At 38.7% G+C, this 21,096-nt stretch overlaps 1 protein-coding gene across 10 annotated transcripts in view; it reads left to right on the plus strand.

The window, feature by feature from the left end:
* LOC125455365 (tau-tubulin kinase 2-like) overlaps positions 1-21,096 on the plus strand; it is a 232,414-nt gene that overhangs the window by 91,859 nt on the left and 119,459 nt on the right. For 9 of the 10 annotated variants that reach the window (XM_059649366.1, XM_048537190.2, XM_059649361.1 and 6 more), the window contains 3 exons: positions 9,386-9,459; positions 15,424-15,564; positions 19,866-19,970. In XM_059649366.1, coding sequence (XP_059505349.1) covers positions 9,386-9,459; positions 15,424-15,564; positions 19,866-19,970 — 320 coding nt within the window. Of the gene's footprint in view, positions 1-9,385; positions 9,460-15,400; positions 15,565-19,865; positions 19,971-21,096 lie in introns of those variants that run through there. The other variant, XM_048537192.2, reaches the window with a different exon arrangement.

Raw genomic sequence — 21,096 nt, forward strand, 5'->3', positions numbered from 1 at the left:
AAATTTTGGGTGGTAATTGTCATATAAAGTGCATTTGGTAAACACTGCAGCATGTGTGTATTTTGATTTGATAATTGATAATGTATAAGCGATGCTGCCACATCGATGGATTAGAGGTGTTTCATTGCCTTCAGAGGTTTGACAGAGAATTTTTAATGAGCAAACTTCTAGATTTGAAGTTCAGATGTCACTTGACTTTAGATAGCATGCTGATAATTTGTACGTTAATGTTGTAAACTCTCAACCACAAAAGGAGGTAAAAGAAATAATTTCTAATCATTGTTCAATCCAGTGTCTAGTTCTTTTCTGAGAGGGTATTTGTATTTTCAGTCATTCTTTCTCGGGACCTTCCTACTTGTAAGAGGTTCTTCCACTTCCACCTGCTCTGACATGGCCATCTGAATAGATGTCACCCACGTCTCTCCTCATTCCTCAACCACCTGATCCCAGCCCCAACTCATCAAAAGCATTGTTTTCCCTAGTCAGCTTGGAATTGGCAAGCATTTCAGTCAATTTTGATCAAAGATGAGGCATAAACCTGTGTCACATATTTAATTCTGTGCATGTGTGCAAACATAAATATAGGGAAAATTGTGATTCCTTTGCAGGATTTTGAGCTATTAATATTTCATTTCTTAAAATACATTCTTCAAGACCATATCAAGAAATTTTCAGTTATTGATTAAATGAGGAATGCACATTATTTGTTCTAAAATCATTAGGTTTTTGACAGCCTGAAAAAGAAATCCGTTATTCTTACCTGGTCTGGCCGAGATGTAACTCCAGACACAGTAATGTGGTCGATTCCTAACTGTCCGCTGAATGGCCCAGCAAACTGTCAATTATAGAAAGTTAAGGATGGGTAATAACTGTGGTACCAACATGCCATGGAAGAAAAGTATCAGTAAGAGTGATCACCACAAAATCCTTGTGGAGACAGTCCTGCCTTCACATTGAGAATGTGCCCAATCATCTTGTGTGGCAGTATCACTGTGCTAATTGGGCTAGACTTTGAATAGATCTAGCAACTTGACTGAGTGAGGCACTGTGGGCCATCAATAGCAACAGAACTGTACTCCAGCACAATTTGTAACCCCATGGCCTGCAATATTCCCCCAATTTCAACCATTACCTTCAAGCTAGGGGATCGACCCCGAGTTCAATGGAGTATGCAGAAGGGCATGTCAGGAGCAGCAGCAGACATAACTAAAAATGAAGTGTCATCCTGCTGAATCTACAGAACAGAATTGATTGCATTCCAAATAGCATGAGCAGCAAATGATTGATAGAACGAAGTGATCACACAACCAACGGATTATATCTAAGCTCTGCAGACCTGTCATATCAGCTGTAAATGTCAATGACTATCTCCAATAAAGACAAACATTCTTGGCGTTACCATTGACCAGAAACTCAATTGGCCTCACTGTAATGAATATGGTGGCTATAAGAGCAGATCAGAGAGATACTGCCTACTGCGAGAGTACTGTGGCCAATAACTCACCTGTTAACTTGCTAATGCCTGTTGACCATCTAGAAGGTATAAGTCAGGAGTGTGATGGAATATTTCCCAATTTACTGGATAGACGCAATTTCAACAACATTTGAGGACAAAGGTCACTTGATTAGCACCACATTCACAAGTAACCTCTCCCTCCAATATTAAATTTCAGTAACAGCAGTGTGAACTATCTATAAGATACACTGCAGAAATTCACCTTAGGACAGTACCTTCCAAACCCATAACCACTTCCATCTGGACAGACATGGGCAGTAAAACTACCATCTGCAACCCCCCCCCCCCCCCCCCCCCGCCCCCCCCCCCCAAAAGCCACTCTGCATCAATCAGCATATCTCATTGTTCCTTCACTGTCACTGGGTCAACATCCGGCAACGCACTCCCTAAGAATAATGGGAGTACCTACAGCACCTGTACTGCAGCAGTTCAAAAAGGCAGCTTACTATCTGCTGCTTAAAGGCAAATAGGGACAGGTAGTAAATGCTGGCCTAGTCACCGATGCTCACACCCCATGAGCGAATTTTTTAAAAAAGAAGTTTGGTCCTTCTGTTGTTTGCTGTTCTGCAGGTTTGTAAATGCAAGTTGTTTTCAAACATGTGTACAGATGGTGTTACTTTACTGTGTTTTCAGTTGGAAGCAATCTCCTTTGGGGCATGTCAAAATATGGATGAGTCCAAGATATGTAGTTACTCTAGCAGGGATGCTGTGATGTTTATTAAATTCTGTGAACCAGAATTGAAACCACCTAACGCTGTGTTGAAAGTATTTATGGCATAGATTTTCTGTCCTTTTTTGGTCTGTATGACAGATTAAATTGCCATAAGATATTTACTGGAGAGGTTTGTATGGGCCACGAACACTGGCATTTGAGTCAGTCTTTATATCTTAGGAAGTTCTATATATAATATTTGGATCCTGGGACTGCTAAAGTTTAAACAATATGTTCGGATGTATATTTGTAGTTGGTCAAAGTACACTACTGTAGTATTATTTTTCTCCAAATGAAGCTAAAGATTCTTTTCAGCAAGCAGGTTGAAGAATTTATTTCTTAAAAGAAAAGAAGATGCAGTGTTTTATTTTAGAGGAAAAAGGAAAGCTCAAAATAACCAGAATTAAATTTAGAGGCTTGAACTACTTGACAAGTCATAAACGACTTGAGTTTTATTTACTGTTCATTTTAACATTTTCAGACATTAAAGTTCATATGTATATTTGAGTCAATTAATTGTTTGATTGATCTGTTTCGTCAAAGTGGTTAAAATTTAAATAAAAAAGAGCAGACCGTGAGGGATATAGGAGAATTTGTCTTAATGGTGCCAGTGGATCATTGAATATTGAATGCAGAGCATTTGTTCAGCATTTTATAGGGACAGAAGGTCATTCAGCTTTTTGAGCCTGTTCTGCCAAACAGAGATCATAGCTGATCTGTGGCCTAACTCCATATACCTGTCTTTGGCCCATGTCCCTTTGCTTTGTCTATCTCCGATTTTAAAATTAGCAACTCACCTAGCATCTGCTGCCACCTGTGGAAGAGATTTCCAGCTCTCTACCTTGCTTAGTGTGTAGAAGAGCTTTGTCATGTCTTTCCTGAACAGTGTATCCCAAATTTTTAGACAATGCCCCATAGTTCTGGAATCCCCAAACAGTGGAAATAGTTTATCTATATTTTTCAGAGATAGTAGGGACTGCAGATGCTGGAGAATCTGAGATAACAAGGTGTAGAGCAGGATGAACACAGCAGGCCAAGCAGCGTCAGAGGAGCAGGAAGGCTGATGTTTCGGGCCTAGACTCAATCTACTACACGTCCAAGATGAATCTTTTTCAGCACAGATTCTTTGAATCATTTATCATCTACAAAAGAGGCTAGGTCCAAAAGGTACAAAATGAATCTTTGTACTCCAGTCATCTTGATATAAAGACTGCCAATTTTTTTTTTTTAGCTCTCTTGATTATATTCTGCGACAGCAAGATCTGCAGAGTCAGAATCAATAGTGTGGAACAGAGGAATACGGCAGGATCCTGATGAAGCATATAAACCCAAAACACAGACTTTCCTGCTCCTCTGATGCCTGAACTTCTGTATTCCTTCATCTCTATTCTTTTGATTACATTCTGCACCTGTTCATGATCTTTTAATGATCTATGCACCTGAACCCCAGGTCTTTTTGGACATCTGCTGTATTTAACTTGCCATCTAGAAAGTACTCTGATCTATCCTTTGAGTCCAAAATGGATAACCTCACACTTCCAGTGTCTGCCACAGATGTCTGTTCAATTAGTCTATCAATAATGCTTTGTAGTGTAATGCTATCATCTATGCTGCCTACAAGTCACCTAACTTTGTGTCATCAGCAAATTTGGACAGATGACTCTCTCTGCCATTATCCATGTCATTAATAAATAATGTATACAAATAAGTCCCTAGCTCAGTTGTTCGTGAACTCCACTGGATACATCCTGCAAGTTTGACTACTGCACTCAGAACTTGAGAATACTTCCATTGGCATCCTACATACTTAAAACAAGTGTTGCTGTTGAGAGCCCTGTCAGAGTGTCTTTGAGTAGAGTTCCTTCACTGCTCATTTAGGTGCACTGTTCCATCTTATTTCAAATGGCCAAGGAACCAGTCTGTATTGCTCAAAATAAAAGACCAACTGATTTGGTTTTACTCTATTTGCATTGATATAGTATTTTCTACTTGGAGTCCTATAGCATGGAAACGGTCCTTCGGTTCAATTCATCCTCACTGACTAGACAATCAAATCGTTAGTAAATAATGTGAACATTCGAGGTCTTAACACAGTTTCTTGTGGAACATCACTGGTCAAATCATGTCAATTTATAGAACATTACAGCACAGTACAGGCCCTTCGGCCCTCGATGTTGTGCCAACCTGTCATACCGATCTGAAGCCCATCTAACCTACACTGTTCCGTGTACGTCCATATGCTTGTCCATTATTGAGTACCATTATCCTAACTTAGTGCCCTTATCAAAAGATAGCATAAAAGCACGGCTTGCGTGAACGTAAAGTATTCGCTCAAATTCTAGAAGAGGTTTGAATATTGAATATTTGGAAAAATTCATTAGAAAAATAGATTCTGAATAAATAAATGCTTGAGATGTGGCCTCATTACGTGCATGTGAATGTTCAAGAATGGAAAGTAAACCTTTATTCTCTGCACAGATTGCATCTTTCAGAATATATTTAAAAATACTTTTAATATGAAAGATGCTCCCTCAAGTTAATGGCAGAACCAGTGTAAAAGTTTGATTGTGTTAAGTAATTGATGTTATTATCACCTCCAGTTTTATGATTGGTAGTAATTGGTAGAGCTTTCCTATTGGCCTGTTGGTAATTGATATGCTGAATACCAGTCTGTGCTTCTTCAAATGTGTTAAAGTTAGCAGCTACCTTGAGTACTTTATTTATAATTGAAAACAAAGATACAATTTGTGCCTGTCAGATCTGAAAAGTATTCTGTGCTGAATCTTCCATAGCATAACAACCAGCAGAGAGACTTCTTTTTTAAATTTTTAATAAAGAACATTTTGAAACTGTCTTTCAAGTTATTGAGTTGCTCTGAAAAACGTTACACTTTTTCATTGACATTTGTTTGTACAATTGCTTTTCTTTATAAACAGTGATAGTTTAAACTACTACTGGTACGCTGAGAGTGAACTTTTGTAATTTTAGAGATAGTAGGAACTGCCGATGTGGGAGAATCTGAGAACACGATGTGAAGCTGGATGAACACAGGCCAAGCAGCATCAGAGGAGCAGGAAAGCTGACATTTTGCGTCGAGGCCTTTCTTCAGTAATTTTGTAATTTTATACTGGTCTCTTTTTTTTTAATTAAAAACATGTTCTGTAGTGCATATAATAAATGAATAGTTAGGTTGATATCATTTTACTAAATTCAGCAGTTACCTTTTAGTACTGCCCAGCAATTAATTTCAGTTCATTGTTTCGTTCTTCTAACTCACTGAATCAAATTTTTTGTTTTGGTGCCAAATTCCTACTCTGCCTGCCACTTTGGGCCTTCAGAACAAGTCTTGTGATATTAATTGTACGCCGAAAGAATCTCTCAATGTATGTGAATTTGTTTTTTTTGCACTGAGCAGCTGCATTAGCTTAAATTACAAACAGATGACGTTGGAAGTACACAGCCTGTCAGTCAGCATCTGTTGAGAGAAAGAAAAGTTCAATATTTCAGGTCTGAAACATTAGCTATCATTTTCTCCCTCTTGGTGCTTGCTAATCAGCAGGGTATTTCCAGCACTTTTGTTTATGTTACAGATTTCTAACCATTTGCAGGATCTGGCTTTCATATAACTGCAGTTTTATGGTTATCATGTGGGAAACAGAAACGTGGTTATGCCTAATGTTTCCGTGACCTTTCAAATAATGATATTTCCTTAATTTTTTCTATAATAACAAAGATTTTTCATTGTAACGCTCCCAGGCTTTGTTCTAAATAATGTTACAGTTTAATAACAACAGCACTTTGTATTTACATGTTTCTTTTTATTATGATAAACTTTCTGTGGTCTTTCAATGGAGTTTTACAGTGTCAAGTGTTTAAGAGCCATCTTCAAACAAAGAAGGAGTTTTGTTTTGTTTATGGGATGTGGCCATGCTGATAAAGCCAGGGTTACTACTCATCCCTGAATGCTAGCACATTCTCAAATACAAGTTACCTGCTTGCAATGCTGCATTCTTGGTGGTGTTAGGAGCAGTGAGGTTTGGTTGTAAGCAGCTAAGACCTAGCCTTAAAGGTGAAGGGAATAATTAAAACTAAGGATGTTCACATGAGCATAAATTTTGACGGTTGTGGTGTTGTAGGAGTTTAGAGATTGGGGAGAGGTTTGGCTATGAGGATTTTGAGAATGATGAGAATTTTAAAAGTGAAATATTGCTTAGCTAGAGGCAATACAGGTCAAGCAGCATAATGGTAACAAAGTGTGGAGCTGAATGAACACAGCAGGCCAAGCAGCATCTTAGGAGCACAAAAGTTGACGTTCCGGGCCTTTTCTGATAGTCTAGGCCTGAAATGCCAACTTTTATGCTCGTAAGATGCTGCTTGCCTGCTGTGTTCATCCAGCTCCACACTTTGTCATCTTGGATTCTCCAGCATCTGCAGTTCCCATTATCTCTAACCAGCATAATGGTGATTAAATGGGACTTCATGAATCCATCAGCATTCATTTACGTCTGGAGTGTTTCATTTAATTTCAGGTGGAAAAAGCATCCCTTAGTGTTGACTGACAGTCTTGAAAGGTACCTTTTTTCAAAAAAAAAAGAACTGAAGAACTGTGGATGCTGGAATTCAGAACAAGAAGGGTCACTGGACCTGAAATGTTAACTCTGCTTTCTCTCCACAGAAATTGCCAGACCTGCTGAGATTTTCCAGAAATTTCTGTTCTTGTTTTTCAAAATCTGATGAAGTAATATTTCAATATTGTCTATAGTTCAGGCTGGCCTTTCGAGTTAGTTCTGGTGGTCTTTTAACTGGAAATAAATAATCAGCACAGCTCTCCAAGTACTATTCTGTTAGTTGGAAATAAATGAGAGCTACACCAGGATTTCGAGGAGACCACACCCTCTTGTTTTTGAGATGCTAAATCAGAACTTCTCAAATATGTATTTTACCTTCAATCTCTGCATTATTCCTACAGGCCTACAAGGTCTAAATTGACCATATGAAGTGTTGGAAAGTGTAACAGTAAGAGCTGTTTCTGCATTTGTATCTTCAGTGCTGCAGAATATTGAAAATTGTATGATGATATCATGTGGTCACTGGTCAGCTGATGGCTGGAGTTGATATAACTTGACCCTTTAAACTCAATCTAAACAGCACCTACAGTGCAAAAAGTAGTGTGAATTGTTTCTAAACATCACTTAAGCATGGTTGCTTTGCATTATACTGCTTGAATAGATAAGGTAAGCTTGATTATTTAGTACATGTTATCAGTGGAATACTTCCACATCAAGCAATACTTGTCACCAGCAGAAATACTGATTGTGCTTTCATGAGAATGGCAAATTTAAAAGCAAAGTTTAATCAGATGAATATGGGTTTTTAAAAGTATTAAGAAATTAGTTATTTTTTGTACATTGTCCATCAAGAAAAACTGTGTTCATTGTACCTTTTAGTAAAATTTGCATAAGTTGGTGAAAAAACAATAGTGAACTAATTGGTTGGAGTTCTTGAGTGAATATAATTAAAATAAATAGATTCTTCAAAATGCTGAATTGAAATAATTAGGAAGTGCTGATCTCCATGTTTTCTCAATAAATTTCATAAATGCATGTAGATCACATTCCTAAAGATTTCGACTTGCTTACATGAGAAAATATTGTGCTGGACAAGGCCAGCTATTCTATCAAGCCTGTCTCACATTCATCATGGGTAGACCATCTTGGGCATTCCGTTGTTCGTATAATCTAGTAAAGGCCAACCTATTCTTTCTGAGGTGCTCTGCCCAAAACTGAGGGTGCAACGTAGTCACTGTCCTATGTTTTCTCTCTCTCCTCTCTCTCTCTCTCTCTCTCTCTCTCTCTCTCTCTCTCTCTCTCTCTCTCTCTCTCTCTCTCTGTAGCCCTGTGCAGTGTTCTTTTTCACATAATAATTCAGATTCCTCTTGAATGTATGATTGCAGAATGGCAGTACTGCTCCAAAAGGGGTCCCAGTAAGACTTTAAACAATGAAAACACCTCTTCCTACATTTAAAATTTTAGTGATTTCGTATATCTGAACACACAAATGGTCTTGGAAATTGTTTCTAGCCACTTGCCAGATGTGAAATATTTTGATTTGTCATCCTTGGATCCAAAGTGATGACTTTATACTTTGCCACATTCTTTGAACTCCATTGAGCTCCATCTGTCACTGTTTTGATCACTCAGTTAATCTGTCAATCCCAATGTATTACCTTCTGCTCCCATAACTTACTACGCATTTCAATTTAGTGTCATTTGCAAATTTGGATATGCAGCTCTCTATTCCTTTATTCAGGTTATGTACATATATGATGAAAGGCTTCAAATCAGATTCTTGAAATGCCACTCAATCAGGATACTTATTTCACTACTCAGACTCCTACGTACTGACCAATTTGTCACTTTTATTAATATTCAGATATCATGTTTAGAAAAATACTAATGAAGAATAGATGAGTCAATAATTGATGTAAATTTGAGTTTTGAAATAATGGAAATTTATTTAAGGTATCCATAAACAAGTGTCGCTTTTGTGCTTTATAGACCATAAGATAAAAGTTTCAAATGTAATTGATTCATTTAAAGAGTTTGCTAAGAAAATGGAAACTTTAACAGCTTGTACCTTTTGTGTAAATGTAGATTTCTTTGTGACGGTCCCTGTTAAACTGTTAGGCTCCTGTCTGATAACACATTGCATGACCCGCAACAAAACAACAAAAAAAAGGTTGTTTAACTAAAGTTTATCTGGCCTATTTGTCTGTCATTGGCAGAGGGAGAAGTTTCTGTAAATGTTACCTAATCTGAGGGGAATTTCATCCAGTTGTGTGATAGGTTAATGGCAGATTTTTCTAGTACCATGGAGACTACATAATATCAGTTGTAAAACAAGGTGATCTCCCATTCTTGAAGTTGATGTTTATTAGCCTATGGGCTCTGCTGCACAGTTTTATTGTTTGGTATAGAATCACTGCTACTGACTAATTTTCCCAAGAGTACACTCATTGAAAAATTGAGTTGAATGCTACTGGATAGGACTTGTTAATTATTGCAAATTCCTTAGGGTGTGCACATTATAATTCAGCTGTGGAATATTCTCTCAAGTGGAATGCTGATGAAGGCTTCTTTTCTCCCCTTTTACAATAGGGAAGGATCATGTTTGTAGATTCATTGGCTGTGGAAGAAATGATCGTTTCAATTATGTTGTTATGCAGCTACAGGTAAGTTTATTTAAAAACACCTACTACATTGTGAAGTACAGTTTGTTTTTTAAAAATAAAACTCGCTTTGTTATTGAACCATCTAGTTTTAGTTCACCTGGAACAAAAACAAAGTTGCTGGAAAAGCTCCACAGGTCTGGCAGCATCTGTGAAGGAAGAAACAGTTAATGTTTCAGGTCTGGTGACTTTTTCTCAGAACACCAGACCTGAAACGTTAACTCTGTTTTTTTCCTTCACAAGTGCTGCCAGATCTGCTGAGCTTTTCCAGCAACTTTGTTTTTGTTCCTGATTTGCAGCATCCACAGTTCTTGCAGTTTTTATTTGGTTCATCTGGGTCATTTTAACACATTTTATTTTTATTTCAGATATGAATAGAAGTATTTATTGTACCATGGTTATCTTGTATTTCAACAGACATCCATAAGACTTAATTTTGCTTTGTACTTTTTCAGATAAAATTACTTTTATAATGAACAGAATTTCTTTGAGTTGTTGAAGTAATATTTGTTGTTTTCCAATGTCCTTTTACTTTGTGTATATATTCCATGTCATATCTAAAGCTTCCAAATTCTGTAATTTTCTGACTCCATAGAACTTTACAGCACAGTACAGGCCCTTCGGCCCTCAATGTTGTGCCGACCTGTCATACTGATCTCAAGCCCATCTAACCTACACTACTCCATGTACGTCCATATGCTTGTCCAATGACAACTTAAATGTACCTAAAGTTGGCAAATCTACTACCGTTGCAGGCAAAGCGTTCCATTCCCTTACTACTCTGAGTAAAGAAACCACCTCCTGACATCTGTCCTATATCTTTCACCCCTCGATTTAAAGCTATGCCCCCTCGTGCTCGCCGTCACCATCCTAGGAAAAAGGCTCTCCCTATCCACCCTATCTAACCCTCTGATTATTTTATATGTTTCAATTAAGTCACCTCTCAATCTTCTCTCTAATGAAAACAGCCTCAAGTCCCTCAGCCTTTCCTCGTAAGACCTTCCCTCCATACCAGGCAACATCCTAGTAAATCTCCTCTGCACCCTTTCCAAATCTTCCACATCCTTCTTATAATGCGGTGACCAGAACTATACGCAATACTCCAAGTGCGGCCGCACCAGAGTTTTGTACAGCTGCAGCATAACCTCTTGGTTCCGGAACTTGATCCCTCTATTAATAAAAGCATGTTGGTTTGTATTTAATTATAAAACACATTGTTGCTATGACACAAGGTCATCTAGCTCAATTGTCTTTCACCTGGAGTCTAGAAATGAATCGGATTCATTGAAGTGACCTCAATAACATTACTCAAGTTAAAATTATACTGTCAATAGTCACTGTTTTTGATCCTTGCAACCAAAATTCTCCATGTATAAGAGGTCAATGCTGTGTATAGAATTCCATTTGGAATACCAGCAGAGATGACTTTGAGCAAATTCAGTTATCTGATTGTTTTTTGCAGTTAACACTATTTTGAACAGTCCTCCAGATGCTGCCTTAGAGACATCCTGATTCCACTCCTATTTGTTTGTTTGTTTTCTGTTTCTTGTAGTACAACCTGTGCAGCCATACGTTTATACCTCTATCTGAGAAATTAGATAGCTGACTACCTATTTCTAACTAGCAGTTGGATTGGCTATACAGTGGAAAGATCAAATGCTTATCTCCTTTACTGTAAGGAAAATAATCCGTGTCTTTCTGGCATAACTTTGTAATTTAAAATCCTCCAGCTCTGGAACTATTCTGCTAAATCTCGTCAGTACCCCATCAAAGATTGCATCTAAAGTGTGGTGACCAGAACTGCTAAAAATACTCTAGTTTAGCATAAATAATTTCTGTCTTTGACCCAGAGTCTTTGTTTATGAAGCCAAATGCCCCATACGTTTTGCTGATCATTCTTTATTTATCACATAACCTTCAACAGTCAATACACATGAACTTCCAAGTTGCTTTGTGCATAGAAGCTCTAAAGAATTGTACTCTTGATTTGATGTTCCTCTCCGTAACTTTTCCAACAAAAAGCATCACCCGGCAGTTGTCTACTAAAGTCCATCTGCCTACCTGTTATGCTGGCCTGTGTACATCCTGTTACAAGCAATTTGTATTATCCTAACTATATTTTGTCACTCTTCCACGTTTGGTATTGTCAGTAAGTTTTGAAACTTCGTTTCATGTTCCAAGATTTAAGTCATTCTTATCTAGAAAAAATGCACCAGCCCTAGCATCGACTCTCTGGGAACACCACTCTGAATGCAAACATCTTGATAGCTATGGGTGATTTGAATGTAAAAGTTAGAGAAAGATGGGGAAATGTAGTGGATGTTTATGGACCATGAATGAAGAACAATACAGGGCAGTGCCTTACCTCTGAGGAAAATAAAGCGATTATCTTCAAGCAACAGCCAAAATGACTGTACACCTTGAAGAATTCTGATCATCAATGAGATGTACAAAAAATGTCCAAGCATTGACATCGATTTAACCTGCAGGTAATGAAAATAAAGATCAAGCTGAAAAATCTCAAAGACCTAGCTAACCAAAACAGACTGAAAGGGGAAAATAAAATAACAGCGTGGATGATGTTGATGTTGATGTTGATGTTTTGGGTCAGGACCCTTCTTCGGAAACTTTCCTGCTCCTCTGGTGCTGACTGGCCTGCTGTGTTCCTCCAGCTCCATACTGTGTTACCTTCTGGCTCCAGCATCTGCAATTCTTACTGTCTCTGAAAGAGGAAAATATTTGAACATGGTGTAGAAGCAATGAGCAAGAGTGAAAATTAAGAAATAACCAACCAAGATCTTTAGCGAGGAGAAAACACAAAAAGACATTGAGAAAAATTAAAACAGTGCATGAAATGCACAGGAGCTGAGACTGTTCAGAGAGGAGCAAGCATCAAGAATGGATGATTGATGAAATAGTTGATATGCAGAGAAAAGAAAATAGATTTAAGAACAATAAGGAAGAACGTAACAGTTGAAAGATGTGAAAAGAGTAACCATGGAGCAGCCATGGAAAACGATTGGGGAAACGTTGTAACATGAGAACAGTGCACAAGAAAGTCAATGTTCAAGGGTGAGAATGAAAGAATAACTCCAATAGTGTTATGTAAAAAACATGGAAGGTCTGTGTCTCTTTGGCAAAACAATGATAGAGGAACAAGGAGTGGAATAAGCCCAAGAACTGGTGATAATGAAGAGGGAAGTGAATTGGTACCATGAGAGGGAAGACAAGGACCAGAGAAAGTAGTGGCACTGGTCAGTGCTGTGGTCCAAAAGATTGAGACAGTAGAATGCCTGAAATCCCCAAATGATGTTAATATTGGGATATTGACAGACCTTTTGCAGCGTAGTTTACGAAACAGGATTCCTGTGTGAGGATTTTGTGCAGTCAGGGTTCATTTCGGACTTTTTGGTTGCTTTGGAAGCTGAGAGCTTGGAGCGAAAGACAAAAATAGAGTTGAGCCATGTTATTAAAATAACTTTAATAATTGCTTTTGAAAACAGTGACCAGTCTCTCTGAGCAGATTTGGACAGCCATTCAGGCTAACAAGAAAGGAATAAGAGAACATCTTTGAGAGTGCTAATTGAAAGATTACAAAAGTGCAGATGCCTGGCTGTGTATGCTTTTATAGCCTGAGAAGGTATTGGATGGAGATTAGCATAAGAAAATAATGCAATGTTGAAGATAGAAATTGTTAAAGATGGATCATTGTGTTATGAGACCTAATAATGGCTTGTCAGACAGCTTAACAAGCAAAGGTGGAGTGTATCAGAGACGTATATGTCCTCTAAAGTATTTAATCTGTACATTGAAGCTATCGTCAGAGATAGGAAATCCTACCAGGTTGTAATGTGGGTTGAATGTTAACAACTTGATTTTCAGAGTTGATACAATGTAGAGCTGGAGGACCACAGCAAGTCAGGCAGCATCAGAGGAGCAGGGAATCAACATTTCAGGTTAAAACCTTTCATCAGGATCTGACGCTGCTTGACCTGTGTTCCTCCACCTCCACACTGTATTGACTCTGACAGAAGCATCTGCAGTTCTTGCTATTTCCTTGATTTTCACAGATGCCCCTGCACTGACTGACTGAGTCATAAGAGTTGGGATTTGTAAAACAAACCAAATCAAGGAATGAGGAGCATGGATCAAGAATGTGAAGAGACAACCAAGACACAATGAAGACAAACTGAGGCCTGACACTGGAAGTGAGAATTGAAGTAAATGGACACATCCTGAAGTTTTATTTTAGTCGATGTACAAGAAAGCATCCCATCTGGATGCTTCAGAGCATGGTGTGGCGACTGCTCTCCCCAAGATCGCAAGAAACCAGAGACAGTCATGAACACAGCCCAATCCATCTCACAAACCAGCCTTCCATCCAATGACTGTATCCTCTCTGCCTCAGGAAAGCAACCAAGCTAACCCAAGACCCCTCCCATCTTGGTTATACCCTCTTCCATCTTCTTCTGTTGGGCATAAGATGTAAAATTTTGAATACATGTACAAATAGATTCAAGAATAGCTTCCGTTCTGTTATTAAACTTCTGTATTGATCTCTGAAATGTTAATTCTGATCTGTCTGTCTGCCTGCACCTTTCTCTGTGGCTGTAACACTATATTCTGTACTCTGTTCTACTACCCTGATGCACCTTGTATGGTATGATCTGCCTGTACACATTTCATTGTATCCTGGTACATGTGACAACACTAAATCAATCAGTCAATCAACCAGCATATCCTGAAGTAAATGGACGCTTCCTGAACCAAACGGACATGCTTTGGGCAGATCGCCACAGATAATGAAAGATGGGCTGTTGAAACCTATAGAAATTTGAAATGACCAATAAGTGAATTAATATCTCTCTGTCGCTGCATTCTCTAAAAGCACTTCTTCCAAAAAGGTGTCTTTCAATGTAGAAATTCAATATTAGATTGCTTCTTGCTCGTCTCCATCACAAAGCCAAACTTTTCATGATGCACTGATCACTCTCTCACCCATTTCGATGAAGGTTCATCAAACTTGAAATGTTAGCTCTGCTCTCTATCCACAGATGTTACCAGACCTGAGTTTTACTGGCAATTTCGGTTTTTGCTTCTTACCCAAATGTTCAGCCACAGTCACTCAGTCCATTTGGTCGACATCATTCTCTGACATCAGGTTTTGCATCACCTGCTTTCTAGTTTGACTGAGAGCATGTTGATTAAGCACAGTTTAGAAATCCCTTTCTCTTGTCCTTTTTGTTAACTAATCAAATCTAAAGTCTAAGTAAAGTCTCCCCATGTTACCACTCTATAGTTCACACACAACTCTTGGCTTCTCTGCTGATTTATTCCTTAATCTTCCTCTGTGGCTCAAAATATTCCAAATCCTCTGGTCTTGCCTTTTCACTTCTCACCTCTAATCGAATGGATTCTTATGTCTCCAGAACATCGGGCTTTTTATCTCTACCATGTTTACCCTCATTAGTACTGTGAATCTACCTCCTTTTTTTTTCTCCTCCTCCATCTTCGCTGAACACCTTATTCTTGTACATTTAAGTAGCGAGTCCTCAAATTTCCTGCCAAGCTCAGGTCAATTGCAAGCTGTCTACTGCCACTGGAGTTGAGATTGTTTAATCCTGAAATGAATTTGCTTGCTTTACCCATTTACTTTGCCTGAAAAATCAAGACTTTTTTAAAGTGCATAAATCTGAATGAGAACTTGAAGCCTATTTTCAGACAATTAATAGGCCAGAGGAAAGCATCAGGTCTGGATATTAAGAGGGGAAAAAAAATGACTGAAATGGCAGGAGATGGTAATTGGAATTATTGACCTACTTGTTTTTTATTTTTGTGTAAGAAATGACTATTATGCTGGGAAATTTCTAAAAAAAAAACGCATCTGCATAGAGCCCATATCACAATTAGAAATATTATTTATCATCGTTCTCTTAAAACTAAGAGAACTTTTTCCTCTCTGCTCAGGGTCGAAACCTTGCTGATCTACGCCGCAGCCAGTCTCGAGGTACATTTAGCATCAGCACTACTTTGCGACTGGGAAAACAGATCCTTGAAGCAGTAGAAAGTATTCACACTGTGGGCTTCCTTCACAGAGACATCAAGCCTGTAAGTAATTATCAGGACAGTTGCAGCTGCATTCTTTTAATATGTTTACTTTTTAAAATTTGTTCAGGTGCAATTTGATGTTCAGGCACTAATTAGGTTGGACTAATTCCTTAAACCCTCATCAAATTGTGTAAAATCAGAGAAGACTGTTGGAATGCTTTCACAGTAAAGTAAGACTTCCTCTTGTATCATGCCTTTCATGATATGAGGGTGTTTCCAAGTCCTTTACAGATATTGAGGTGAAAATTTTGCTGTACAGTCACTATTGTAGGGAATGCAACAACAAGTTTCTATAAACTGCAATTGGTGGTGATGATGATGACCAAGTAAATCACCTCTGTTCATCCAGCTTCACACTTTGTTATCTTGGATTCTCCAGCATCTGCAGTTCCCATTATCCATGGTGACCAAGTAATCTGTTTTTCTTTCATTTACCGAATTAAAGCTGTCTGTGCCCCTGGTCACAGAATTGAGTGGATGTATGCATTTTGTGATTTTTGATCTTGAAATATTGTTCGTAAGTCAGCCTCATGTTTCCCTTTTGCAATGATCTTCGATGAGCCAAATAATAGTCACTGCACCTATGTGCTCTGGAATTCTGTGTCCAAATCAGTATTATAATGAAATTCTCACATTCATAGTGTTTAACAAGTCTATGTCTTTAGTTTTTATTGCCATTTGAAGCTAATGGAGTGCTGCCACTCCTAGCCTAATGGCTCTGTGACGTTGACAGTAACCACTAAAGTAAAATTATTGTTTTGCAAGGCAGTGACCAGGAAGACTTAATTTACTGCATCTTTCAACCCATCAGTATCAGCAGACACTGCATTCATGCATCATCTTCTGGAGGGTGTTTAGCTGTATTAAGCTTTGTGTGACCCCCTGTACACGAGCATCAAATCATAGAGTTCCAGAGATGTTCAGCACGGAAACAGACCCTTCAGTCTGACTTGTCCGTGTTGACCATATATCCTAAATTCATCTAAATGTTTGCCATCATTTGGCCCATATCCCTGTAAATCCTTCTTATTCATATACCCATCGAGATACCTTTTTAAATGTTATAATTGCACCAACCTCCAATCTAATACAGTGAAGAAGGTTTTCTAAGATTACAAAGGGGTCTTGATCAAATGGGAAAATGGGCTGAAAAATGGCAGATGCAGTTCAACCTGGATAAATGAGGTATTTGTATTTTGGTATAATAAATAAGGGTATACAATTAATGGTAGAGCCTTAGGTAATGTTGTAGAACAGAGGGACCTCAGGGTGCAGGTATGTAATTCTTTTGAAGCTTGTGTCATCAACAAGGTGGTTAAAAGACATTTAGCTCCCTATAGCTCAAACTCTCCCGCCCGGCAACATCCTTGTCAATCTTGTTTGAACCCTTTCAAGTTTAACAACATCTTTCTTGTAGCAGGGAGACCAGACCTGAGTGCAGTATTCCAAAAGTGACCTCACCAATGTCCTATACAGCCGCAGCATGACCACCTAACTCCAGTGCCCAGTGCACTATCTAATAATGGCAAGCATACCAAGTGCCACCTACCTGGCCTACCTCCGATTGCACTTCGAAGGAACTATGAAGCTGCATTCCAAGGTGTCTTTGTTTGGTAACACTCCCCAGGACTTTACCATTTAAGTGTACAAGTCCTGTCCTGATTAATCTACCAAAATGTATCACCTCATCTAGATTAAACTCCATCTGCTACTCCTCGGTCCTTTGGCCCAGCTGATGATTGCCACATTGTACACTGAGGTAATCTCCTTCACTGTCCACTACACCATCAATTTTGTGTCATCTTCAAGTTTACTACCCATATCTCCTATATTCATATCCAAGTCATTTCTATAAATGACAGAAGGCAGTGAACCCAACACCATAACTTGTGGCACACTGCTGGTCTCCGGGTGTCCAGTCTGTAAAGCAACCCTTCAGCACTACCCTCTCTCTCCTACCTTCAAGCAATTTTACAGCCAAATGGCTAGTTCTCCCTGCATTCTGTGATTTAACTTTGCTAACCAGTCTACCATGTGGAACCTTGTTGAACACCTTACTGAAGGCCATATAGATACAGTCTACTATTCTACCTTCACTAATTCACTTTGTTACTTCAAAAACTAAATGAACAGTGAATAAAGGACAGAGTCAAAGCTGGCAAGGACTCGGCTGGTATTTGAATCCAGGACCCCTCGCTCCCTTCAACTTCTTGAAGCAAGTATCATACTCTAGACCAATGAGGCAGTGCTGTTGAATTGCCAGTACCTACTAAGTTGTACCTGTTCCCGGTGTTGCAAAGGTTAGGTCTAGTTTCAGTGCCGAGCAACGCTTCAAGGTACTGGACAATTCCACATCACCCGTCCCTTGTGGAAGAATTTGCAAAGGAGGACATCTGTGATGACCAGTTCATCAGGTAGGTTGCAGTGTCTTCCAGACCCTGCAGGGAAAGGAAAAGGTTGATCCCCTCAAGTGGTTTCCCGAGCAGACTGCCTAAGTAATTTGGCAGGATGCTCCAAGATGCAACTTGGTTGCTGATGTAAAGGGCACTGCCTGTCAGACCTTTCACGCAAGTCTGATCTTTGCACACAACTGCTTATTGTCCTTGAAGGGGTTGTGCTGGTGTAGAGACCGTCACACATCTCCTGGAATATGCCTTTGCAAAGAAGGTCTGAGAGAAATGCAGTGGTTTGTCCAGAGAAGCTCCATGACTCATGATTCTGCACTCTGAGTTGTTGCCCTGGGGCCACTATAAGCCGAACATTGACTGCACCATTGAAAGTCTTTGATTTATCTGAAACTTGTTGGTCTTCTAGTGTAAAGAGTTGATCTCAACTGAGTGTTTCAAATTCCAAGGTCCAGGTCTACATGCTAAAGGAACAGCTAAAGCTTGGGACAGTTGCCTCCAGGCCCATTGGAGTAAAACCAGTGATCTCTGGTCTTTCTGCCTGAGTATAACAAGTGTCCATTCAGTTGTCAGAATAATGGAAACTGCAAATGCTGGAAAATCCTGAGGGTCTGACCCTGAAACATCAGCTTTTGTGCTTCTAAGGTGCTGCATGGCCTGCTGTGTTCATCCAGCTCCACACTTTGTTATTTCCATTCAGTTGTCAGACTGTTTGTTGCCTCAGAATAGTTTCCTGCATGAGTAGAAAATTTTTTTGATTTGCAACTAAGGAAGATCTGAGGAATGCCAAATTCCAGTTTTTATTTTTCTCTGCAAAGACTGTACATGTACAAAAGTGTTTTAGGACTTTTTGTATGTACTTATTGATACTGTTTGCAAATAAAGGATATTTTTACAACTTCTTCTGGAAAGTGTCTTTGTAAAGGAGGTCTGGTGAGAGACGCAATAGTCTTTGTCAAGGTTTGTCCTGAGCTGTTTGGTGATACCAGGGCTCTATGTTCTACAAGCTGTTCCCTGAGACAAACACCAAGTCAAACATCGATTGCACCTGGACAACCATCAGTTCATTAAACACTATTTTTTAGTCTGCCTGAAATGTGTTTATCTTCCAATGCAAAGAGTTGCTCCCAAGCCAAGAGTTGCAAACTGTGAGATTCCAAGCTCCAGGATTATGTGCTAGGGCAAAAGCTTGGGGCAGTCACTACCAAGGTACAGTGGGGAAAGGCTGTCATCTAAAGCCATTCTGCTATGATATACTGGGTATCTGTTAACTTATAGATTTCCTTGTAGCTTGTATTGGAATTAAATACTTTCTGGTCATATTTTGGTAAATGTGCCAATTTCCATTTGGATGGAGGCATGTAAGAAAAGTGCACTGTGCACGTGAGGAATGTGATTTTCTTTTTATGGTTTATCCTGTTATGTCCAAATTGAATTGTTTTGTAATGTATTTATTGATAATTTATGAATAAAGTATACTTAAAAATAAATTTTTTGTGCTTCTCGATTGCGTTGGATTTAAATTTTGTGGCTCTGCTGGCCATTAACCCTTTCAAAAACTACTAGAAGCTGTCTTTGGCTGCTTCCCTCTCCATGAAGAGTGCTCTTTTGAGCACTAGCTCTTTAATTTACTTCCTGCTGTTAATCTATAAATATTCTGCAGTAAATTTGTTTTTAACTGGCATTACCTACACTCGGTTAGCAATGAGGTGAATCATTAAACTGTGAGGGTTTGTCATACGCATACTGCAGTACTTCAAAAGTATTTACTTGACTTAAATACCTTTTGGACATGCTGAGGTCATGGCATTGTAAAAGTGTGTCTCTTTCTAATTGAGATGGGGTCAGTTGAAGGCATTGTAATAAAACAAAACAACTTTTTTTTTAAACTTTCAGTCAAACTTTGCAATGGGCCGCTTTCCTAGCACGTGTAGAAAGTGTTTTATGCTGGACTTTGGTTTGGCACGACAATTCACAAATTCCTGTGGTGATGTTAGACCTGTAAGTATTTCCTTTTTATTAACTTTGTAAAACAAATTAAATTAATTAGTGTCTTTTTCACAGTTGGGTGATGCAGTAGATTTTAGTCTTGCCATTTTCAGCATTTGAGATGTGGATTTAATTCTCAAGAATAATCTAAGGACAGGCAATAAATACTGGACCAGTTAGCATGTCTCATGAGTGAATAAAAAAAAACTTACATTTGCCAACTTAAAATTTGCGCTTATGAAACAAGATGAAACTTGGAATTGCCATGCTCAAGGAGGTAATACCACTATATGGAACTAGCCACAATTTGCATCCATTGGGATCGTTCCTCAGGAACGTTGACTGAATGCTGAGTGGGAAGTAGTCAATTTGGATCTGTGAAGTGACACTGCATTTTTTAGATTGTGGGGTTATTGTTGTTTGTGATGAATAAAGGTGAGGAAGGTGAATTCATTGTTCATGATGAGTCCAAGGATTGTTTGATGTGATATTTTGCAACTGAAAATGACATCTTTTAGAAGCAATTGCCTAGATTTATGTCATTGTTTCGCTAGATATGCACAAATGACTTGGATGTTGAAATATGGAGTAAGTTTTCAAAATTTTGTAGTTTGTGCCAAATGTGGAAGTATGGCAAACCATGAAGTTGATGCCATTTGACCGCAATTGGACATGGGCAGGCAAGTAGAATGGACAGACAAATGATCAATGAAAGTTAATACATAGAGGTGTATTTTGGCAACAGAATTAGGAAGAGACAAATGACTTGATGACAGAGCTTAAGACTTTGCAAGGACAAAGAGATCTGGGAGTCCATGTACACAAAGGTTTTAAGATGACAGGACAATTTGCGAGAGTAGCAAAGTGTAGCAAGATCTTGGACTTTGTGGAAGTCTTGAGGTTGAATGCAGGGAAGTTGTGCAGAACCTTTGCAAGTCTCTTATTAGACCACTGATATATTATGCCAATTCTGGTGGTCACACCTTTGGAAAGAAAGGGTCCTTGAAATGATGAAAGAGAAGATTTACCAGAATGATTTGAGGAATGAGAGATATTTGCTGCAATGTTTGTTTCAAAGCTGGGTTTGCTTTCCTTGGAGGAAAGGAGATTTAAGGGAAATTAATTTTTAGTGCGTAAG

The sequence above is a fragment of the Stegostoma tigrinum genome, chromosome 10 (assembly GCF_030684315.1).
Source record: "Stegostoma tigrinum isolate sSteTig4 chromosome 10, sSteTig4.hap1, whole genome shotgun sequence".
Taxonomy (NCBI): Eukaryota; Metazoa; Chordata; class Chondrichthyes; order Orectolobiformes; family Stegostomatidae; genus Stegostoma; species Stegostoma tigrinum.